This window comes from Seriola dumerili, unplaced genomic scaffold, assembly GCF_002260705.1.
Source record: "Seriola dumerili isolate Sdu_G_001 unplaced genomic scaffold, Sdu_1.0 BDQW01000331.1, whole genome shotgun sequence".
In the NCBI taxonomy this organism is placed as follows: domain Eukaryota; kingdom Metazoa; phylum Chordata; class Actinopteri; order Carangiformes; family Carangidae; genus Seriola; species Seriola dumerili.
Genome location: NW_019174586.1, coordinates 4,318,976 through 4,344,641, shown reverse-complemented (window position 1 = coordinate 4,344,641; position 25,666 = coordinate 4,318,976). Strand labels below are relative to the sequence as shown.

The following is a 25,666-nucleotide window of genomic DNA, read 5'->3' as shown; positions in this document are numbered from 1 at the left end:
TTCAACTAAAGGGGCAGCCGTGGCTCAGTGAATGTGGCTCAAGTTCTAACACGCAGCCACTAGAAGGAAATTTAGCATAGAGCTACAAAAGCAGCAAAGCCTAAAATGAAGTAAGCAATCCCATTTTCCAAGAACAAAGAAAAGATTTGAAAATGTGTTTGAGGATGCCTTCAGTGGTGTAATTCAAGTAATTCATTGACTGCCAAAACATTACAAGCTACCGTAGCTTATTGCACCCACAGGGCTTGTTTGTATCTAATGATCTGACAATCTGAGGCTTGTCAGAGACAAACACATGTAATGAATTTAAAGCCAAGTGTTGTGGAAATTTCTAACACAACCTCAAACAAGCCCTTGAAACTGTTTCAGCCTGCTTTTCAGATAACTGTCAAAAGGCCCACTACATCCAGACAAATGTTTTTTTGTGGAGAAAAAGTGTTAGTTGGTGAAGCTTTTTTCCAGTTCATTGCATATATATTTCATATATGAATAGAAAAAAAACTACATGCCTATATTCTTTATGATTTCCATAGCACTCTTAAAGTTAGACATGCCATTTAATGAGAAAAACCTAAAATAATAAATTTGCCAGTCATTTGAAAAAGTAAACACAATTTATGTTTACAGTCTGACTCCCTGGAAGACGTACTGTACACTTTTGTACATCCAATCTTTTCATTGTAAACAGCAACTATAATGAATGAAGACCTTTGTGGGCATTTTCTTTTGAATTAGCTGGTGTTTATGTGGGTGGGTGTACTGCATAAACAAAGTTCTTTAAAGCAGCAATAATTGATGTTTTTTAGACACTTGAGGGCAGCGGAATAAGCGGTGAACACATTTTATTACCAAATGAACTTGTTAGCACACAGTTTACACACCCAGCAGACATGGAGCAACATTAGCATTTATTTGAAGTTATGTTGGTAGCTGTCTCCACTAACTCATGAATAATATCTGGCTCTTTAGTTGCTAAATGCTCCAGTGTTCACTAACATCTCGCTAACTTTGTCCATCTGCTGTTTGGTTGTGAGCAGTTACTATACAGTGGGTTTGTCTGAGCTTTTTTCGCTGAAAAAAATTACCTGCTTCAGCTGAAAATGAGACTGAGCAAAAAAAAAAGTGAAGTTACGACACATGAAACCAAAACAATGAGCCGAAAGACAGTAAAATGTTTCACAGCGCTGAGGGTTATTGTGGAATTGGGTCATAATGCTCTTTACTATGAATGGATGAATACTATGAAGTGATCATACGGTCCATTGTTCAAACCACTTCCACTTGCTTTAAAGGTGCAGTGTGTAGGATTTAGGAAGAATCTACTGTCAAAAATGGAATATAATATTTATAATTATGTTTATTTGTTTATGTTTATATTACAGTATCATCACCTGAAACTAAGAATCATGTTTTTGTTAGCTACATAGGGAGTGAGTGTTCTTCCACAGAGCTTGCCTATGTTGCACTGCCATGTTTCTGCATTAGCCCAAAATGGACAAACCAAACAAAGGCTCTAGAGATTGGCTTTTGGGTTTTTATTTCTTGGAGGCCACTCACACACGCTTTTAAAAGGAGGGTATAGTTGGTTGCAATGTGCAACCTCACCGCTAGATGCCACTAAATCCTATACACAGGTCCTTTAACAGACTTGTGATGAAAGTACTTCTTAAACAGGGCTGATAGACGAAAGAAACTCGGTTACAGAGAAATAGACTGAGGGGAGAGATAGTGTGAGGGGCGGGAATAAGATGAGTCAATTAACACCTGGAATAAGATTTTAGGCATAGATCATCCTGCCTGTCAGACCCAACCTGCTGCCTGAGAGCAAGTCTTTATATGTGAACACATGAACAGAAACTGACAACAGCCTCTGGGCTTATTCCGCTGCTGATTAGTTTGAGGATTTATAACGAAGGTAATCATGGCAGGATTGTTTTATTTTCTAGAAAAGTGAAACATGAAAGCTTTGCATTGCCCTTAAATATATCAGATCTCACACTCCATGAATAACACACATGGTGAGGTTTAATATGTGTTTTTGTGCTTTTATATCTCATTACGCAGGGTTGATCCACTCAGCCTAATGAATGCAAATCAGCAGAACATTTGATGAGGTGCATCGGTCAGGTCAGTTCCCACATTTTTCCGTTATACTCTGGATTTTCCTCTTCGTCAGAGCCCGGACAGATACCCCCCCCCCCCCCCAACCCTTCCCCACCTCCCCCCTTCCCCTCCCCTCTCTCTCCTTTCTCTTCTCTCACTCCAGCCCCTCTACTCGCGCTGCACCTGTGCTGCCGCTGCTGCCGCCGCCGCCGCTCGTGCGTCAGATGATGGCAACTGATTCTTTAAACCTGTCTCTCCGTCGAACTGGCTGCAGTCCGAGTCGACCCTGCGAAGAGACTTAGACTCCTTCTGCCTCCGCTCGACCCACTTGTTTCCTTTGTGCGGTCCACGCGGTCAGGCGAGAGGCGAATAAACTTTTGGTGATATTTTTACGCACAGGTCTCCAGTCTGGACAAGCAGCCGAGAATATCTCTGCTCGCTTTTCACCACTATCACCACCCGCACGTTTCCCGGAAAAACTTGAAAAGGTGCCATGCAAGTTTATGTGGCTGTGATATTCGCTTATGGAGTGTCGGGTAAGTTCGGCAACTTCTCTTTTTGACCAAATTATGGACTCCTTGCGGCTCAATCTTAGCCATTTCCTGGCGGTATCAAATTTATGTTGAATTCCGAAGATCTAAGAAGTAGCCTTGAGATTATTCCAAGTCAGTATCTCTCAAATCTGTACTGAAGATAAAGAAGGAGAAAGAGAGAACGGCAATTCAGAGACTGAGAGACAATGGAAATTTGTTTGTTTGTGTACAAGGGGTGTCACTGCATCAGGAGGATATCTCTCTAAATCCAGTGTATTGGTATAGAAACACCAGGGAGCCACATGAACGTTTTCAAGGCACTACTTAAGCCATCCGATGTGTGGTGACAGCCTGAATATTGTTGAATTATCTGGAAGTGGAAGAGAGTTTTCAGTGAGGCCTCTGACAGGATGCGTAGTTATTCTGTTTTGAGATATCTGAAGTTATAGACTAACTGTGACAATCTGATTTAAACACAGAATGCATTTCTGTTCATCTGTTTCACACTAATGTGCAGCTGGATGTATTTTTACATCGTGTGTGAAGTTGTTCAGCAGTGCTGTTTTATATCAGTAGTAGATTTCTTCCTTCAAAGCTTTTTGTAAGATCCATGGCAGTGTTACCTCAATCACTGCTGCAATAGTAAATGTGCCAGCTGTTGCCAGCCACTGCCTCTGTTGCATCCTGTTCTGAGGGCAAGTGCAGGGTAAAAGGTCTGCGTGAAGCCTGAAGGAGTGGTATCCAAACTCTGAATTCAGTCTGGCACTGATGTGTGGACTTAAACTGACAACATTGCATACTATTATTGCTAACTACTATTGCATGTAGTTCATGGAGAGTAGGAGATTTAATTCTGTGTGTGTGTGTGTGTGTGTGTGTGTGTGTGTGTGTGTGTGTGTGTGTGTGCGTGCGTGTGTGTGTGCATTTTTTGTCCTCACAAATCAAATTTAAAATCAGTCAGTGTCAGCTGGGACACAAATTTGTGCACAACTCTCCAAGATGTAATATGAAGAACCTGGTGTCAAATCCTGATCACATGCTCCACAAAGATGAAATTACAATACGTTAGAAAACATTTGGAGCATTGAGATGTGGAAGCTGACGTGTAGTTTGGACATCTTAAATGAAAAATGTTTTCTTCAGTTTGGCCGGAGACCATTTTTCACACTTTAGACCTCGGTATGAGATGGGGCTTTTCTCGTCGACACGTTCATTCATACACTCATGGTGTATATATGCTGTTGCATAACTGTGTCTGCTTGCAATCTAACTAGAACCATGGATCCAAGACCTGAGGTGGAAAAAAAACTATTCAAAACCACACTCACAGTGAAATGCCCCAAAAGATCTCTTGGACTCACAGTGAATTCACAGTCAGCGCTGGGCACTGCTGGCTGTAGTCGCCCCTTATCAGCTTCTGTTTGGCTGTCTCAGCATATTAAATCAGGGGTGGAGGCAGTCAGTGAGAGAGAGAGAGCCATCTGAGTGACTGACAACCTAGTGAATCATTGTTTCCACTCATTTAGTACACTTTCTCATGCATTTTCCTTTTCTCTCCTCAAGTAAAGGACCATGGACTGGCAATGCAAGAAAACTTGACAGTGCCAGTTCAGGCTTTTTTAAAATTTTTATCAGACTTACTGTATTTTTATTTTATATTCCAAGCAAGACTGATAACAAGTGGCATAAAAACATTGAATAGTTACGGTTTATAGTCCTCAGTGCAATGAAGTCCAGAAACCTTTTCCCATGGTTATAATGAAGTGTCTCAGAATAGATTTTTTTGTTTGTCTTTTCGTGATGTTTTTTGGATAATGATTGGTTATTTCCTCTCATGCGGGCACACAACATACATGCATGTCGGCAGCTGGCCATCAGCTGTGGTCTTTGAAGTGTGTTCAAGTGCAACTTTTAACAGAGCATGCAGAGCATTTGATTAGTCTGCCTGTTTCAGCATTAGTCAGCGTAGACCCTACTGAAACATGAAGCCAGTGACCCAAGAGTGGTCAAATGTGATATTGGTGTAATCTGTACTGCAGTAGTAATACGTCTTTAATTCGTCATATTTGTGTTTTTATAGAACATGCTGTAAAGAAGGGGCAGTGAAATGTCCACGTTAACATCTCTTCAGTCCCCCTAAACACTGACAATCCACAGCTGTCAGATGACTTTCCTGCTGAAAAAGGGGATACTTTGACTGGCAACCTTTATTAGGGACATGCAACAATGAGGACAACCACAGCTATGGAAATGATTCATAATATATGTGCTGTCTTAACTCAAGAGAAAAGTAACCAGTAATGTCACCTGTTTACTTCTGTGTGATGTACCCAACAGTTGGCCGGTCTTCATTGTTGCTTATCGGTTAAATACTTGCGCAGATTTTGTATGTCATAGTGATTGGTTTTCTCTTTTCTTAATTATAAACATATGGGGTGTCTACTTGAGCTCTTCCAATGTAATCAAACACCTATCATTTGCAGCAATGAAGATCCTTTGACTGAAATAATTTAGCATGGTGATGTAGGGCCAGGCATCGTACATTCCCCCAAATTGGAGAATGACTACTTCTGAAAGAATTTCATATTGGCCAAGAAATCCAGTTAAAACTCCAGGGGATTGGGATTTATCTGGCACCTGTGTTCGAAAGCAGGCGCCTTAAATCATCCCTCCATACGTCTTGGAGGCAAAATGACCGTGGTGTTATTCATTAGTTTGGTTCCTGTCAGGTGGGTATTTACCAGTTAAGTGCCAGCCCCTATTAATCCCCCTGATAGTTAAGTGCCAGCACTTAACTGTAACCTCACCATTATAAATAAGATGCACATCTAAAGCAAAGTAAAGCCAGTAATGGACAGTGATCTCCTGTGTTTTATTTGAAACCATGTTACTTTAGAGGAATGCACTGCACATCCAACTATAACAACTTTCCTTCAGAAAAGACCTAGATTTACTACTTTACAGGTGAATTGTGACCTTTGAGATAAATGTTAAGAGGTGTAACATGTTTCACACATCGTATTGTACCGTTCACTTAAGTTTTAAGTGTAGGCTGAGACATTAGTAGCAACAGTTTTCACTTTTGCTGCGAGTCTTCATGAAAAGAAGCAAGAATCTCATAACTATTAGTGAGATCTGCTGCTTGCACATCACACCCACTCATAAATACTGTACCATTTACTTTAGGCAGGCTGCAGTTGAAATTTAGTATTGGCCCCACTAATAACAGGCTAAGTAAATATAGGTCCTAAATCTAAGGTCAGTCCTTTGTCACCTTGGTCAATAAAAAAATGCAAATGCATTAAATAACATCATAAAGATGGCACTGCTTTCTTAAGATTGTGAACTATTGTGCTTCGAGGCATTGCTTATCATACTGTGTGTTAGTTATGTCATACCTCAACAGCACTTTGATTTTCATGAGCTGTCTCCAGGGTCAATATTACCTGCGGTGATTACACTGCTGTTCACCACATGGTAACATGATGAATCATCCCAAATGACTGTGGGCCAACACAGATTATTAATGCTGCCGAGGGTTCCCCCTTCTGTGATTGGATTCTATTTACGTACATGATTGTTTTTCAAAATAGTGGGTCAAGCATATAGACCGTGGGGGAATGCCTCCAAAATCCAGTTTCGACATCAGATTTTTTATTATGTTTTTTCATGTGTTCTGTTTTGTCTTTAAATTTCATTGTTCATTCAAGATCCATTGTTCACCCTCTGGTGGGAAGCGGTTGCCGATCCTGAACCATATCATCCTCAGTCAGTCCAGTCAGGGAACTCTGCATGTCTGTTGTGTGTCTTTCCCCATCTCTTCCCTCATTTTCTGTCATCTCTTCCCTGACGACTCACTAATAATGCTTAAATGATGGTTGATGCTGGAAATATCCCAAACTGATCCCATCACTGATGTTTGACATGTTATTATCAGGAATAACAAAATGCACCCTGGAACATGAGGCACATCCCCAAAATTTTCTTTAAAAGAACCATGAGAGTGAAATTATTTTCTGGTGTTTGATGTGCTTTTGTGGTAAACAGAATGTCAAGACCGGAAGACTTCATTTGAAATACTAAAGTAGACATGCAGGTTTTTTTATGATGGAAGCAGCTGTTTGATTCCCTGAAAATCTGTGATTTTATTGGATTGAATCTGTATGTATGCCCCCAAGAACAAGATATGTTGCTGAGGAAATTTGATCATTTTACAGGAAATGAAAGCGTGGGATATTGATATGAAAATGGCCTACTACAAAATGCATGTTTTGTACACATATAGTACATCATATATTTGTACACAGTATAACAATATGCCTGGAGACACAAGTAAACAACATAGACAAGGTTTTTTTGATGTAATGGGACCCTGAACTCTTCAATTTCCAACAGGATTTAACTTACATCTTCACTGGAAAGAGCTCAGAGGTAAAAATTCAACTATCAATTTTCTATTCAGAAGAAGGCCATGCAGTCTTTGAGGGCCCAGCAGGATGATGAATTGTTTAAGTTTGAACAAATGTGGTTGACAATGGATCAAATGAGCACTTCACAGCTCCTACAAGTCGACAGTAAATGTACCCCTAAACAAACACGATGAATACACTCCTGAGTTGAATGGAGAATTAGTGGGGGGAACAGACAGAGAAGACAAAAGAGGAAAAGCGGGAAGAATTCAACATAGAAGAGAAATCCAAGGGGGAAGAAAATCGTGGTGCAGTTGGACATGCTGAAGCATTGCAGAAGGGTCTAGCTGACATTACCAAGGAAATAAACAATCTCAGACAATGAATGAAAAACAATCAATATAGACTAAAGACAAGAACTCATGAACCTTAGGGAAGACATCAACTGCAAATTGGAAAATAAAGAAGGCCTGATGACAACACTCATTGAGCAGAGACAACTACAAGAGAAATTAGTTTAGCTGGACACAAGATCGCAGTGAAACAATGTGCATATCTGAGGGGGACCAAAGGGTGCAGAGGGAGACTCCAGAGAAGAGCTGTGATCCATAGTGGCTAATTTCTTCCAGTTCAACAGTTTTTGAACATAACCGCCCAACAGCATTCACGGAAATTAAGAAAGCACTAAAAGAAAAGGGGGTTCAAATTCCAGACACCTCTTCACAAGGATTAGATTTCACTGGAGCGAAGGACGTCAACTATGATAATGCAACAGAAGTAGAAAGGGATTTGAGAAGGAGGGGGGGTCTGGACATCCAGGTGAAGGACACCAACGAGGATATGTGATGGAGGAACAGATACAGATAGTGTTGCTATGACAACGCATTGGGGACCCAGGAGCACAAAGTGAGATGACTCAACGTGCAACGGAGAAACTGCAGGAGTTTCAGAGATGAAGGAAACAAGTGAGAGGAATGGGAGGTAAAGCTGAGGGCAGGACAGAAAAAGAAACCATGCGCCGAAGTTCAACACCCACAATGCACTGATGTTTTGAGCAGGGGGAGAAGCAGATATTTGTTATGAAAATACACCACTTTATGGGGCTGTATTTACTTTCAGGTATTGGTTAACCTAGGCTAAGAGGCTGGATACAAAGCCACAGCTTCCCTACCAAGTCAAAGGCTTCTCTTCAGATGTAACCCAACTGGTTGTAGGCTAAACTACAGAGGAAAGATGGGCACATCTAGAAGGAAAGGAAGATCCATAATAGGCGCTCTAGCTGCCTATAGGGAGGAGCCCTTCCTACAAAGGAGGATTTGCTCGTCTTATTCCAAAAGGGACCAACAGATGGAGCCCTTTCTTATCTGAAGTCTTCTTGAGTTCTAATGCCAGAGCGTTAGAAGTGTAGGAGGATGGAGGACCATTTGAGGAAATGGCAGGATGGAATTTAACTATCTTAAAATGATCTCTTTTAAATGTGAAAAATCCATTGAAAAGTGGGAAACAGTAACAGCCAAATAAGATAAAATAAAAAGAAGAAGAAAAAAGTCGTAAGAGACATACTCCGCCGAACATAAAAAATTCAAAAAGTTAGGATTTAAAAATAAATTTTATAGCTCATTTAGATGGGAGGAATAGCTGTTTCAATCTCAAATACAACAAAATGTGAGATTCCCGAAACAAACCTATTATGAAGGGCAACCCAAAGCAATAAAAATATTAGCTAGGTTTATTAGGAAGGAACAGCTGCTTAATGCACTTCATAAATGTAGAGAGGCTACACTTTAATATTCATTCAGTTGTGGATGAAGAATAAAAATACTTTTTTCAATTCATTGCCAGCAATAGGGGAAAGACAGAATCCCATTGTAGACTCAAATATCACTGAAAAAGAATAGGAAAAAGCAATTAATGAATGAAAATCTGCTTCACAATTAATTAATAAGGACCAATCAGGTTTTATTTAGGGAAACACTGAACACATGATTCACATTAGAAGGACACTACATAAAATCAAGGAAGTACAAAAAGAACTAGAAAGCGCTAATTAACTTAAACACAGAAAAGGCTTTCAAAATTTTAGATCTCTGGGCAAATGTGTCTACAATGCAGATTCAGTCATCTGCATTAAAATTGTACAAATCGGTTTAAGAGATCAGTTGCTGTCTGTCCCTGACCCTCTTTGTGATTTTCATTGCGATGAGGAGATTACAGGGATAAAGGTGAGAGGTGCAGAATTTTAAATTGGGTTTGTTCGCAGATGATATCCTGATCTACTTAAAATAATTGCAATTGCCTGACAAAGCTAATGAAGTTCTTAGAATCTTTCATTACCTGACAAGCTTAATGTAGCAAGAACACAGATTCTGTTGATAAATTTCCAAACACAGTCCAACAGGCCTTGATCTCAGATTGATGGGAAAACAATGCAATATTGAGTAACCATTACAAGTAAATAATCAAAGTTGTATGAGGAAAATGATATACTCCTAAATCAACACCTACATTAGACTTTAGGTCTTTGGTTTCTTTGGGAGATTGTTCCAATCTCTCCCAGTGGCAATCCTTGGGAGAGGAAAGACGTGCACAACCCTTCGGTTCCCCAAAGATAGGACAGGTGTGGCACTACTAAATCTTTTTAGATTAGTTTTTTGCTGTCAACAGGTATGATATCCCGTATTCCTGAGTCTTAAAAATGATAATAAATCAGATGGTGGTTTATTTAGGATGGCTCTATGAAATTAAAGAAGACAGTGTTTTTCCCATAGTGTGGTAAGTGATGTCCGCCCCCCCTTCTCATAGAGGATACAATGTACCTGTAATAAATCAAAGGGCGTTGTGATACACAGCATCAAGGGGCTTGCGGATGTACACAGCACCATGCATGTAAATTACATCTTCATGGTCAAGCACTGATAAAATATGCCAGTCTGTATTGTGCTGATAAAAGAGAGGCACTTTAAATTTAAGCTTCTTGGTTAGATCTTCAACATGAATTTTAAAACAATTTTTTATCTAACCAGATACAACAGTTACTTGTCGCATGTGATTTTTTTGAGCCCCTGATATTGTACTAATAAAAAAGATTTGGAGATTAATCAGGGCAATGTAGAGTAGTCAAAAATTGAACTTTAAACTTTGTCAATAGACTGTACTTATGCATAAATTACTGTCAATCTGTGTCAAAGATTTTTTTTTAGGTAGCATACCTGCAGATTATTTCAGTTTTATGATACATTTTCCTTTGTGAGCAGCAAGAACATCGTTGGCAGAGCGATTTCTGTGTTTCACCAACGTTTGTTGTCGAGTAGAGGAACCGCTACACTGTACATAAGAGATAAATAGAGATAAATAGAGCTCAAAATACAAATATCTAAAGATACAATGTATGTAAGATAAAAAAGAAAAACCACCAGCTCCAGGCTAAGACTTGAAGTAGATATTCACTACACAACTGTCATGCTGGAGGATGTGTGGTTAGAAAAATGGAGATCACATTCATGTCTTCATTGGGTGATGTATTATCCAAGACCTGTGTGGAGCTATGTTTAGATAAGGTGACACACAAAAAAGTACAGCATGAGGACCGATATCATGTAAAAGGTCTGTTCGCAGCAATTGAGGAGATGTTAAGAAGACCCCCTAACTCAAGGGAACTGGCTACACATAGTTGAATAGATATATGATACGTAAAGACTCTCGTGTTTTGAGAATTGCTCTGCATGTAATGAAGCAAACTTGTTGAGCCCAGTTTTGTGTTTAAAAGCTGAATGTGTGTATGTGAATATGTGTGTGTATGTTTAGTTTATCTCCCACAAAATAATATAGTAATTATTTACTTTGCACTATTCTAAAGTGTGGTTACAGTATGCAGTAGTGTGACCTCAGTGGGGACTTGTATTTTGAAAAGTAAACATTACAGTCACAAAGTATATCGCAAAGATGCAGAAAGCATCACTTAAACAGACACAGGTAGTTAAGCACAATTCTCAGTGGGACATAACATGATCAGGGATTTAACATGAAGCCAGCCTGCTAAATAGAATCATGAATTCTAATCTGTTCTTAATTGAATGCCAGTACAGGTCTAACACGTAAGCTACAGCTGGCACCATCATTAGCCTGTTTACTTTATTTTGAAGCAGAGGCACAATAAGGCAGCTTCCCTATGGCACATGAATAAGCAATTTGACTAATCAAGGCAGGACGAGATGAGGGAATGAGTAATTTTCTCTTCCAGCTTGCATAGCACATGAAGCTTGTTTTACATTCACCACATTTGTCAGACTGTTCTGTTTGCTCTATGTCTCTGCATTATTTAGACTCTGAAGTAAAGAACAACAGCAGTCACACAAGTCTGTTGATTAAAGAAACACAGCAACTCAACATTCACACTGACGTGGGTTTGGACACAAGGATATAAAAGCTTCCATAATGAGATGCACAGACTCCGCATACTTACTCAAATCTTTAGCAAGGGCTCTCAACATGTCTCTTACAAAGACGAGTGGATTAAAATTTTACATATCATAATCATATTTCTGCTTTGTTTACAGCACTCAATGTCACGGAGGAGAAGGCAACATGCCCCCTTGGATATTTCCCCTGTGGCAACTTGACCGTGTGCCTCCCTCAGCTCCTGCACTGCAACGGCATTGATGACTGTGGAAATCAAGCGGACGAGGAGAACTGTGGTGAGTCATTGTATCTACTTGAACAAATGTTAATGTGATCATGTCTGTACAACTTCATGCTCACACCTGCAATGTACCAGCTCTGTGGGGCACTTAGATAATAGTGGACATGTACAATGAGGAAATACCAAATGGACTGTTTTTTAAAGAGTAACTTTACACTAAATCAACTTTTTTAAATAAGTGAGTTATATTTGCATTTACTTTATTATACAATCACTTGTTCAAGCCACAACAGGGTGTGAAGTTGCTCTTTAAGTCAGTTTGAGGTCACGATAGACTTTAAAAATATGTATATATATTTAAAAAATGCAAAACCGTACATAAATAGTTACCCTAACAAACGCAGCTGTTGCTTTTGAAATCTGCTTCTGAAATTTGCTTCTGTCGTGCACCTCAGACTTCTGCAGAGCACAGTACTGAGCCTAACTTGATCTATACTCATAATCAAATCTATTGCTGCCGTAGGCAGTATGGATAAAACTACGGGGCATCCGGGTATTGCAGGGACACATAACTGTGCAGGGAAATAAACAAATGCTAAAATAAATTTGTAAGAAGATGAAAATTGCATGATCCATTTTTTTCATTTTTTGGATTACATTCCCTTGTGTTTTGTGCCTTGTCAGTGCAACTCCATCTCCAAATCTCTGTATTTTGTGCACAACTGGTACAGTGTGAATACATTCATTCATTCTTTAACTCACCTGCCAAGACACAAGGATTTACCAGAAACTGACCACCTGTAGTTTTCTACACAGTGGTGAGATGTTCTTACAGCTGTTTAAAAAATCCAAATATATTGGTAAAGAGGAATAAATGAATGCAACACTGTACATTATTTTCATTTCTAGGTTTCCTTTTCTTTCGTCTCTCCCATTAATTTCGCCCACGACAAATTAATTTTTACTCGTATGCAAAATAAAATATATTTTTTACCAGATATAAAAACTCTTTACAAGTTGCCCAAGAACCCAACCAGGTGCAAGACTCAGTTGTGGAAAGAACTTATTCTGTAAGTGTCCAAACATCATATCATCAGTATGCAATCACACATACAACTGACACTGTAACTGACTCAAAGTTATTGTTAACAAAATAAAATGCAATTTCAATACAAAGAACTCATAAAATGATGGTAAAAGATATTGAATATGGTTACAGTATGGTAGCACTTTGAAATGGTAACCTTTTAATGTCTGAGCCTTCTCATCGCTGATGATCTGCAGCTCCAGTTTGTGAAGACAGGATGCATGACTGATTTCCTAAATTTATTAGACCCCAAGGTGCAGCTTGTAAAGTAGTTGTCATATCATAATAAATGACATATAAAATCCCCCTGACATCCGTCCATTCCCCAGGATCAGTTTAGTCGTCCCACAGGAAGTATTATTTTCTGATGTCGGCTTTATTTCCAGCAAGTTTTGGAGGTTTAAAGTTAGAATCATTTCCCTGCCTGTCATGGTAACTTTCCTGTATCCAGCCATATTCAGTAGTGTGCCACCACAAATGTGACATTAGTGCATTGGTGGCTCACACTTGTTGCCGGTTTATTGAATAAAGTTTCAAACCCCTGTTTTACACGCACCAGCACTCCCACTTTCCTGGTTTCAGCAGCACAATCCAATCACACACAGCACAGCGAACAAAACAGCAGCATAGTAACTTGGTTGTGGTTCACACTGGTGGACAAGTACAGCATAAATATTATTAATCTTTTCTATCAGCTGGTGTTCAGCTACCCCGCTGGTATATTCTGGGCATGATGCCCATAAGACAGCCAGGCTAGATGCTGGCCAGGTAGCAGTTAGCGGCAGCCTCTGCCTCTTTTGTCTTTTGCCCACTTCATCTACTCTCACACACCTCACACTTCTTTAAAGCAGCATTACTTCATATTTTATTATTATAGTTTAGCAGCTAAAGAGTCGGTTGTTTTTATCATGAGTTGATGAAGACTGAAACCTAGCTAAAATGAATATTGGACTTCCATCACATTTGTCAGGTTGCCAGAAACGCAACTGTAAATGCATGATAGTGGAGCTCTGCATCTGCTGGATATGTAAATAAATAATTGTTTGCTAACACATTTGCTATATTGACTTTACAGTACAAGGTGATAAACTGTTAGTCTGGTGTTTGCATTTTTTTGCCCTGCCCCCCAGGGGTAACAAATTAATGTAGGTTAAATAACAACCCGTCAAGTCACATGTTCATAAGATGCTTGTGACCAAACTCTTGTAAAGGAGATTTGACTAAAATACCCAGGAAAGGTGTAATATATTGCAAGTCAAAATACTTGAATAAAGATATGAATGCTGTTTGGGTAGTTTTTAGTTTGAGAATAGGCCTTTTCATTTGTATTTGTTGTCCTTCACCACTCAACACTTCTGAGAATTAGAGTTAAGCTTTTGTTTTAGTTGGATTCATTTCATGACTCACTTTTCATCTTTTATTTCTTTCATCAGTAGAAATGAGGGCTGTCTCATAAAATGAAGACCTTCCTTCACTAGATTGCAGTTTGTTTTTTAAAATTTAATGAAAATGTAAGGATTTGTATCCTAGGACATGGTAGATGAAACGTCAATAAACACTTCTTGAAATAAGTGATTGGACAACACAGTCAACTTTGAAATGTTTTACTGCATTTGCACAGAGGCTATTTACATCCACAGCTGCTAACTCTCAGACCTTTTTGATATTGCTCTTGTCAGGAAGAACACATTGCTCACCTCAGACTTTGAGGGTGACTGATTAAATCCTCTTGGGGCAGTTTGGCTGTCGCTCTCTTTTCAAGCATCCCTGAGCAAGACATTTGGTTTAAACAGTGCAAATTTCTCCAACTGCTTCTAACGTCCTGCTGAAAATAGCAGCCTGCCCCAAGGGTGTGAGAAGCACTCGAATAATGTGTGATCAGCTGCATGCATCTGGTGAATAGTTTAGACAGAACAAGCACAAATACCATGGGCACAATGGGAGAGCCAGATATTCAGATTGAATCGCTATTTGGTTACCCCTACACTATTCAGTCTGACATTGCCCTCTTGCTAGCCATTTTCTGGGTGGAGGGTTTGATATTCATCAGGGCAACGCTGGGGATGAGTGTTGGTGAAGAGCAAAGTTTATGGAGAACAGCAGTTCTTTTGCAAATTGCCCAAACTCATTGAGAGTTTCTTCTAGGGCTTCAGCTAATGATTATAAATCATCTGTAGTGAAAATTGCCTGTTGCAATTTCCTGTAGCCCAAAGAAACAAAGAAAAGCAGCACCAAGAAGCTGGAATTAATGTTTGTTATCTGATCTGGAAAAGAAAAAATAATTAAAAAGTTATCAAGATAGTTTCCATTACATTTCTGTTGATCGGCTACTTAGTTAATCAGCTCAGAATTGCAGCTTTTCTCCTGAGGTTTATTATCTATGTTAAATAGTGTCTACTACAGTGTTTACCGTTTGAATTTGAACCCTTTAAATTTAGATAATGATTGATTTGTTAGCATTCAAAAATCTACAGCTCCTATGAAGTTACACTAGCTGCAGAGCTTATGTATGTCATCACAATCTTTTGTCGTAATTTCCACTGTCTAATCATCATGGTGCAGTAACCTGCCGTATGGCCTCACTTTAACTCATCCCATAACGTTTATACCTGTCTAGACAAGTGAACTGCAGCAAGCTTGGAAGCTCATATGGATAGAAATGACAGCGCACCCTCATTATGCTGCATTCAGAGGCTCGCCTTCAGTGTGAACTCTGACTTAAAGAGTTGTAGTGTTAAAGTTTTCAAGGATTCAATTTAAAAGTTGAGTTCACATCCACAGTCCTGTCTGTGGTTAGGTTTAGGCAACAAAAGCACCCTAGGAAAGCTTAGGGAAAGATTGTGGTTTTGGTTAAATGTAAATTAACACCTTGTTTCTGAAGTCATTGTGACCTTTTTTTTTTTGTATTAAACAAAATAACCATAAAAAAAGTTTAATAATGTTTTGCACTAAACAAGTACATTCTCTATGAACATTTTAACTGCCAATTCAGTATCAGTGTATTTGCAACTAACCGAGTCACAATTGCATTTCCTATGAAATGTATTTGTGTATTTGCTGTTGAAGTTTAGTGGTGTGTGTGTATATATCACTAGCTACAGAGCTCTGCCCCTACATGCATAGGGCAGAAGACATGCTGAAAAACAATTACTAAACATAAAAGAAGTACATTTATTCTTACCTTTTGAGAAAAGGTTTGTGAAAAAAATAGTAATCATGTGTTGATATTACTGTAGATTGTGGTGCACGACAATTTTGACCTATAACAAGAAAATGATTCAACACAGAGCTTCACCGTACTATTATGGCAGGTCTCCAACTGATGAATAGCTGAAAGCCAAGTGTTTGTGTTTTGTGCTGAAGAAGGAGACAGAGAGATTGTGATTGAGGTTCTATATAACTTCCCAGCTGGTCGTCACTGTAACGTCAGAAAGACACTGAGCTCTAACGACTCTGAGTTCGGACATCCGTAAAATTTTAGTTGGAAATAAAAATCGGGTTGACGTCAAAACCCAACGTTGGCTGATTGACATTGTGACGTTTAGCAAACATTCGGTCATGACTAGAGTGTTGGTATTTTATGTCAATATGACGTTGGCATGAGACGTCTGGACGTTTTGGTTACTTGGCAACACAACTTAAAACCATCAAAATATCAATGTCAGTTTTCATCAGTATTTTACATTAAATTGTCATTGGGTGTTAATTTTGAATTTCCGTCAGATGTAACAACCTACATTCATCCAAATATCAACAATGTTCATTGTCAGTTGCGTGCCTGCTGGGTTGCAGGTATGAACACCATACGCAGATGTTTTGCAGCAAGTGTTGACCAACTTTTTAACATTTTCCTTTGAACCAATGTCAGAGGAAAAATAAATCAAGCAGATTCTCATCAGCAATACTGCGTGCTGGTCTGGCTTTCGCTGTCAAGATTTTCATAAGCACTTAAGAGAACGTCAAAGCAGCAGGACGCTAGAGGGGTGTATGAACAGAAGGTGTTTGTGTGTGTGTGTGTGTGTGTGTGTGTGTGTGTGTGTGTGTGTGTGTGTGTGTGTGTGTGTGTCAGCTTTGTGAGTGTGTGTAAGTGGTGGGTGTCTGTGCATGCATGTGTGTGATGGGATGTAGGAGGATGATAATTTCCTTGCTTTGATGAAGAGTATGAAAGCAGATGAAGTTTCACAAGGTGAGGTAGGGAAATGCTCTGTGCTTTCATGAATTCAGAGGGATCACTAATTAAAACTTGTGCTTGGGACACAGTCAGTGCAGCTTGATGATTATTAATGGAAATTTAAGTGTGTGAGACACACAGCAGTTTGTCGCCCTGCATTTTGTGTATGACGTTGCAAAGTTTGTAGTATTAGCTGTTTCCCCAATAATGTTGGAGGATTTCCATTTTTCATTACAGCAAAGTCTATTATCATCAGAGTACCTTTCATATCCCACTTTGTTGTGTGGTAGTTTTGTTGTTCCAGTGCAATTGAATGACAGAAAAATTTGAGACCTTATAAAATATAAATAGTGATGTGTTGGGAAGATCAGTAACCAATCCACTAACGAATCCACCCCCAGGATCCATTAATTCAGAGAAACCTGCAACAATTAAACAATTTCAAATGTGTTGCTCAAGAAATTCATTAAAATCGTCGTATTTATTCTGTCTTTTCCTGAATCTTTGTGAATAATGGAACAGTGATGAGGGACTGCTGGCCCAGAGCTTTGGTGTAGACACTGTGTTTTAGTTTTGTCAGATTATTTTAATACTTTTAAACCTTGAATTGAAGCTAAACCTGGAATCCTTCCAGGGTCTTAAGGTGAATCCCCTACTCTGAAATTCATGCCTCTGACTGGTCTCTTCCCCCATAGCAACGGCACCTGAGATTCATGGATACTGTAGTATTTAGATCCATCTGATGTGCCAGGATGTCGGACAAGATTTCTCAGAAACAAAGCTGAAATCTATAGGGTTGTTACGTTATCAGGTTCACGTGTTTCTGTTTGTGTCAAGATAATCATTTAAAGAAACAAATTGCTAAGGGAATAAAAAATTGGTGAAAACGCAACTCTATAGCATTTAATGCTAATTAGCAAATGTTAGTAAGCTAACACGCTAAAATAAGTTAGTGAACTTGGAAAACGACATTTCCACTAAACATCAGCTGGTTAGCATTGTATTTGGAAGCATGTCAGGATGCTGAACTTAGCATTTAGGTCAACGCTACATTGAACCTACACATAGTGTTTTCTTCCATGTGATCCTTCTGGCTCCATAGGTTTCCATGGTTACTTAGCCCATGTTTATTTGAACTTGCTATTCATAAAAGAACATTTCTCTGATTAGATTATATAAGCCTGACTTAAATGTTTCCACTGAGTTCAGCGTTTGGAGGAACAATAAATACCAAGACACACAAGTGAAAATGTTACACACAAAACATGCATAGATGGCTGCCATGAACAGGAGCTGTCAGATACTGCACCCGTCTATCACCCTCACAGAACACCTCCCGACCTGTGCAGCCTCCCCACAACGTGCTGTGGAACTTTAATATGTGACTGTCTCTGGCTTACTCCTCCTCTCTGCTGACGGGACCACCACAGGCTCACAATCTGTGCACAGACTGACAGCCCATCATTTGGCTCTCCGTCTGTGGCTTTCACTGCACTGTGGGAAGTGAGAGCCACACTGACAGAAAATATCTTGGTGCTGAACGGCTCCATGCACAGGTTTCTGTCTTCTATTTTTCTTTTTTTTTTTCTTTTATACATCCCCTAGCAGATAGTATTTCTCTCAGGATGCTTGTTATCAAGGTGAAGAGAGGTGAAAAAGTTGTCATTTGTTACATTTTTCTTCCTGCCATCCAAGGCTTCATCAAACATACCGGCACTCTCTCGTGTTTTGTTGGCAGTAGGTTGGTGTCATCTGTCACAGGATTGGCCTTGGTCTCTTCCTCTGCTGCCAGCCAAAAAACTTCATTCCAAATCATCTGGTTGCAGCTGCTCAGTCAGTCTGATGTTCACATCATGTTGGTTGGAGGAATTTTTTTTTTTTTAATCCCCATACCATGAACATCAGCGCAGAGCTTTGGTTAACTGCAGGCCTGGAGAATTAATAATTTGTCTGAACCTCTTTCTTTCCATCATAATGCTGAAACATTCCTCACTCTTCATCTCAGAGATTACTCCTGGCTTTACATGTATATATATATATATATATAAAAAGTTTTAGAAGCTTAAAGATCAGCCCTGCTACTTTAAAGCTCCAGCTGTTGCCTTTAGCATCAGTGCAGTTTCAGTTGAGCTGAGGTGTGATCATACTCAGTCGGCTATTTACAGTATGTTGCTAGCAGCATTTTCTTTTGTTGTCACTGTGTATTCTCCCATTGACTGGTTAAAGGCACAGGCATGCTTTCCGTGTCAGCGGGCAGCTGCAGATTTTTCTCCAGATTTGCACACACTCTGTTCTATTCATACTACCACTGAGGGTCCGTGTCCGTCTGGTGTTCCACGCATGGGCATCTCCCGAACCTCACACACTCCATCCCAGTTGGTGCCGGTAATGCACGACAATGTTGTTTGCCAACCTTTAAAAATCAAGAAGTAGAAGAAGATAACAACAGGAAGGCAAAAACAGAAAATATTATGTGCGACTGCATAACAATAATAGGAGAATAAGGCCAGGAGTTCAGTGTGGCTCTTTGTATTGTTTGAAAGAAGAATCATATAATTGTGAGTAACACCAGATCTCCTCGCACAACCTCTCTTCAAAACAAGACTCCATCTAGAACATGCACACTTGCTATGTGTACCGTCCACGCAGTCACAAATTTTGGGCTACAGATGGACGTCAGCATAGGGGTCCACACAGGCCGTGGCTATATAGTACCCATTGCTGACAAATTGTTTGAACTGACAGTATTCTTCAGGAAATACCATAATTGAATAGAGGTCAACTTTTCCAACTACAAACCTTTTATCTTTCCTCCCTGTGCTTGTCCAACATAATCATGTTCCCATGGTGACCAGTAGGTAGCGATTGCTGTCGTTACTGGTTTAATTTCCACTTCAGCAGTTCACATTTGCACCAGAGCAGTGTAAGCTGGTTTGTGTGAATAGCTTAAGACAATGATTGGGAAAATGTGATCTGAAAAAATGCAACACTTCTATAATGACAGGCGTATTCTGAGACTGTCAGCAGTATTTTAATTGGCACAATTCCCACACAAGTGGCTGTAACACAGTGTTTTTGCTAATGATGTGAGAATAAATATCACAATTTTAACGAAGACAGAAATATACAGAGCCACAGCCAAATTTATCAAGCAGCTCAGAGTAGGAAATCAGACTAAAACCAGAGAAGTCGGCCCACCTCCTGCAGGATTTCGGTAAGCTACAGAGCTGTGGCCCTGTTAAGACTTCCAAGATTTCCTTACAAAGTAACATAACACTAAATCCATTTTCTGAGTTTGTAAATTATAGGATAACTACAGCCGCTTAACTGTGTTATCATTGATCCTAGAATCAGTCTGTACTGTTCATTGCAGTGGTACTTCTTTGCCTTTTTTTCAGAGAAACTCCAGTAATGCTGTCCTGTAGAAATTCTGTGACGTTGATCAGTAGCTGTAGCAGACATCCGTGGCCTGGCATCAGTCACACGCTAGTCAGAAGTTCACAGTTGTAGGAAATGTAGAGTTATGGACCCAGAAATGTCGCCCTCCTTACTCCTCCAACTATCAAACTATCAAAAGGATAGGAAACAGAGACAAAGGATTCTTCTTTTACAAACAGACCAGCTTTTAGCACGTCAGGGAGATGTATGACCACACCATGGGTCAAATTGTCAGCACCAGAGGATCATCTAAATAAACACGAGGCAAAATTGTAAATTGTGGAGTAAACAACCACAATCTGTATTTTGTAACAATAAGACTTTATCTCTGCATTGGTATTTGAACACCAAAAACACTGTGCTTATCACTATGGTTTGAACCCTGTCTCACACTTGCATACACACACGCAAACAAGTGTTTCCTCCTTTCTCTGTCCCTCCTTAGATAACCAAGTCAAAAACACAGACACATATCTCTGTTATATAACTCTGTTATATAATATGAACTCACCTACTATTCTCTAACCCATGTACTGTTTTTATGATTCAGTTCAATCCCCAGATTTCTGTAGAATGAAGGGATATGTAAAATAAAGATAGGCAATATCTTCCATGTGATCATACTGCCAGCATCCTCCACACAAAGTAACAGAATTAAACATTCACCATGTCTTTATTATTAATATGATCAAAGAACTGCTGTGTAATTTTATTATACATTTTAAGAAACATTCATTTTGTTTTTTAATGAGTTAAACCACTTGTATTATGCTTGATTTAAGGTTTTTGAAGGATGTAATATGAAATCCACTATGTATTGTTCCTTCCTGTCATTATAAGCGCCATTAGGTTTATATGTTTAATTCAATGTTTGATGGCTCATGGTGGAAGGCAGATGTGTGATTTTTGTGAGTAAACACCAGATTAAACAATTCAAAAGTCCTATAGAAAATCCCTCTCTTCTCCAGTTGTAAATAATGGGAGAAGACGGGTACTGCCCCAAAAAAGTGCACCAGCCCCCAGGGAACTAAAACTACTAGGCTCACTTTGCACATTGCCTTTTGGTTCTATCCCATTCTGCTGTTTTGCACTTATTTGCCCTTTTATCTGGAGGGGTTCCTCTTGCTCGTGGGGCAGTTCTGGTGACTCTCTTCCGCGGAAAGTAACAAACGTTTGTCCAAAAAGTCGCCAGATTTGTTGCTCTGAGCTTTTTTGAAAAAAGTCACCAAAGGGGTGATCTGTTGTAAATGCTCCCTGATGATGTAATAGAAACCATTTGTGCCAAATAATTTTGAATCGGCCGAACAATTGTGTAACTTCACTCACTCACTCACTCACTCACTCACTCATGGACATTTGGGGATGTATCGCCACACTGTGGCCACTCCAGCCAACAATGCAGATTTAAAATATTCCAAAACAATTGTCTTTGCAAATGTTTTATGTAGATGGAAATGCATTCAACTTATTGTTTTGGTGTGAAACACTTAATGTAAACAGAACTGTTTGATTACAAGAAATCTCCACAGAGTACCTTTAATTATGATCCACATGAGAAGTGTAGTTTATCACTCTCTACACCGTTTCCTGTACCACATGTCCAAACTTGCTCACTGACGTCAACCCAACAAGATCATAAATACAGCTGCAAAGTTGCATTAAACTGCACCGCCTGTGCTCATGATTATGAAGGAATATGTCAGCTCAACAATATGAAGCTTTATCAGGGTGAAGCAACGCAGTTGCAATACTTGCTAGTTTTTTCAAGGTGCTTGTTAGTAATGTCAGTGTTATCCTGTAGTGTAAGACATTCAGAAGACAAGATGTGAATCCTGTAGGTTCATCCGTTCTCAAGACATATTTTTAGCATCCACCATTGTCTAAGTACCTTGTCAAACACCCACAAGGGAGGTTATTTTCAGTATTTAATTCCACTCTCCTGTGCAAATTTACTGAGTGCTGACTGTTATTACTTAAATTCTGTTGAATAAAACCCCAAGCAGAGCTTTGCATTTTCCTATGATAAACTAATGCAAGCAGCGCGGACTGTCTGAGCAATTTAGTGACATTTCCAAGAATATCTGTAGAGTCATTTGTTTCTGGCGTGCTGAGGTTTTGCACTGAAGCTGTTTCTGACTCATTCTTTCAGTGTGGCCTCAGAGCAGCTTAGAAAAGTTTTGTGAAAGCTGTTTTTCTAAAGGACAGCATTCTGTGTTCTTATCACGCCTCTTAATACGACTACTAGTTTTGTTACCACTATCACAACTCTTACATGTGTAACTTATATAACTGTACATGTAACTAATTTTGATTAATGGGTTCTATTTCCACAGACCTTTTTAATTTTTTTTATTTCTCCTCATTCATTGGTGCTGTTACTAAAATATTCTCCTACATATGATTAATGTTAGCTGTGAGTTTGGGTGGTTTTTAATGAGATATCTGTTTTTTTTTGCAAGAAATATTGCACAAGCCCCAAAACAAAGTAATAAAAATAGTAAATAACCATGTAGGCCCCAAACACATTGATTTAGAAAAAGTTATTAAGGTTTTAGAAAACTTGAATTAATCATAGAAGCACGACAAACACTGAATGACAGCACCATGTATGAGGCGGCCATTTCCAGTCCTGGGGGCTTACATGACATTTAGGTTTGTCTGAGTGTGCTCTGGATGTCAATGTATGAACTACGGCTGTGAAAAAATACAGGAGGTTTTTAAATGTTTCTCATCAGAAACAGGATAGATACATCGCTCCCATTTTCACCAAACAATGTTGTGGTTGACAACATACTCCTACTTTCCATTTTAACCGTGCATTTGAAGAGATTTTCTGCACTGTATCAGCATCAGCTCTTCAGCAGAGTTGTGGGGGATATCAAAGCCAAAAGATTCGGACATCTGAAAGATGCAATGTTGTTTCTATCCAGAGAATTGCTGAGCTAAGAGTACTTCACATCCAGTAAAGAGGTTTAAATAAGGTTACACTGTTGGTTTTTACACTTTGACGCAGAGAGTTAAGCATTGTTTAAAAAAAAAAAAAAGCTGGATGGATGATGTAATAGTCTAAGAGAACGTCTTGCCACAGAAAGACTCCAGGTTCAGTTGTAGCAAACACTGTTCCTTGTGTCACTGAGAAAGGAACCCCTGTCCACTCACCACCGCCATCAGGAGGACATACTGAATATACAGTATGACATGTCACAACAGGCAAGAGGCCATTCTGTTCACAGATTAGATCCAGAGTACAGCCTCTCCATCACTGACAACATCACTCAAGAGGATATAATCAGAAACACATTTCCCTGTCAGAAGTGCAGGCTCTAATTTTTTTTAATAAAATAAATGCTACTTGTGAAGCCACTGATTAGTTGAAGGGCCCTGTTTATTCTCAGTAGCATGTGTTTGTTTCATGTTAGAGCCCCAGAGTGGCATTCCCCATGGAGTCAAACATCACAAAGGCAAAAAAATATTCTAATTGAAGACACTTATGTTGTTGCTTAATTAACTGTGCTTTTTCTCTAACATTGTAAAACAATGAAAAACAAATGATGTAAACAAAAACAGCCTCTGAATTTGGTGTTTGATTTTCATAAAAGATTCATTACCCCATGCTAAGAATGTGCTGTCTGTAATTTGATGGGACGCTTGTACAGACAGTCTCTGAATAATGACTGCTGGCTCAGTATGATCTAACGTTGTGTCGATATGAGATGTTATTGTAGTGCCAAATGCAATGTGCACTGATTGAATTCCAAAATAGACTATCCTGAAAAAATAAAGGATGAAACAAAGTGTAACGGTGGGTGCCTGTTACTGTCGTGAGTTATTTAAAGGTTAGTTTGTTGGAACAAATGTTTTGAATGCATTTCCTTCTTTATAAAACATTTGTAAGACTATTTTTTAAAGTAATTTAAATCCAGCATTGTATTTGTCCATGTTCACCAGCTTTTCTGCCTTGCTGCATTTATTTACTCAATTTTAGACCTGTAAATGACCTTGTCCAACATTTTCATCGAGTTTAGATATTCTGTAAAACAGTATTGAAAAGTATTATTTGCACTTGAGCCCGTTTCATTTTTTTCTCTTTAAAGTTTTTTCTGAGCACATATAGTGGCACTGGCCTTATAGCTACACAAATATTAGGTCCAAACTATGCCTTAAAAGTGTGTGTATGCCAAAATGTCAAAATTCTGTCACCCCACTCTCCACACTCTTTCTTCTTTCTCTCTGACTCTTACACACATAGTCAAGTCAATTCAAGTTTATTCAATACTTTCATATCCCAAAAGCACAAATTTGTCTCTTTCCAAGCTTTACAACAAACAGCAGCCTCATCTTAATTCGGAGAAGGAGAACCTCAAAAGCACAAAAAAACCCAAATGCTGAATGGTGCACTAATAAGCCTCTAAAATGCATTCAGAGCAACAGTGCAAGACAGCCTTATTTTATCCAGCATTAAATAACTACTGGGCTGACTGTAAATATTAAGACAGAGAAGGATAATGTTGTATACTGCTCTCACCAAGCATTAGTCAGCCATGAAATGCACATAGACAAAGGCTATCCCAACTGATAAAGCTGTAAAACTGTAAAAACTAACAAGTCTTCTACAAATCTTTACCAACAGGCTTAGTCCTCAATTATCTGCCCCTCCAGAAACAAATAAGACAAACCGGTTGCTACTGAAAGTTCTCCTTTCCATATGACGCATCAGGTTAGATACGGTCACACCCTGGAAGTACCTGTCCAGTCTCACTGAAACTAAGCCCTGAAGTCATCAGCCCCCTTCTCAAAACTGCTAGTATTTATTTTGGCAACATCTTGAATGCTCAAAATTTCCAACTGATATTTTTGTGATGTTTCTAGTTCTTTTTTTCCCCCTTCATTCTCTGCTTGGATGGCCATCAGTTTCCTTGTCTTTGAGTCTGTTCGCGTAGGGGAAAAAAACTCAATTTTCAAACTTTCACTTGTTCTGCTCCAGACAAATGTAGTGCAGAATGGCTTTTGCCACTCCAATTTATCTCATAGAAAGAGTGAGAGATGATGGAGCATTTTGTGGCACATCAGCTCTCGTGTAAACATTCCCCCGACATGGATAATTTGAGGATAATTTCAGAATTAAGCTGTAGGTGTGAAAAGGGCTTAAGTGCAAAACCTGAGCTCTTTAAGACAATCTTTCCAGACGCCTGCTGTTCATTTGCTCCAGACCCAAAATGAATTTCACTGTTCTTTGTGCTAAACTTTGACAGCGGTCATGGCAGGTTAATCCTCCTGTAGAAGACC

At 39.2% G+C, this 25,666-nt stretch overlaps 1 protein-coding gene across 1 annotated transcript in view; it reads left to right on the top strand.

Moving 5' to 3' along the window:
- The first annotated feature begins 2,596 nt into the window (after nt 1–2,596).
- Nucleotides 2,597–25,666, top strand: part of rxfp1 (relaxin/insulin like family peptide receptor 1) — a 64,225-nt gene continuing 41,155 nt past the window's right edge. The window contains exons 1-2 of the mRNA XM_022760154.1: nt 2,597–2,639; nt 11,602–11,739. Coding sequence (XP_022615875.1) covers nt 2,597–2,639; nt 11,602–11,739 — 181 coding nt within the window. The remainder of the gene's footprint in view (nt 2,640–11,601; nt 11,740–25,666) is intronic.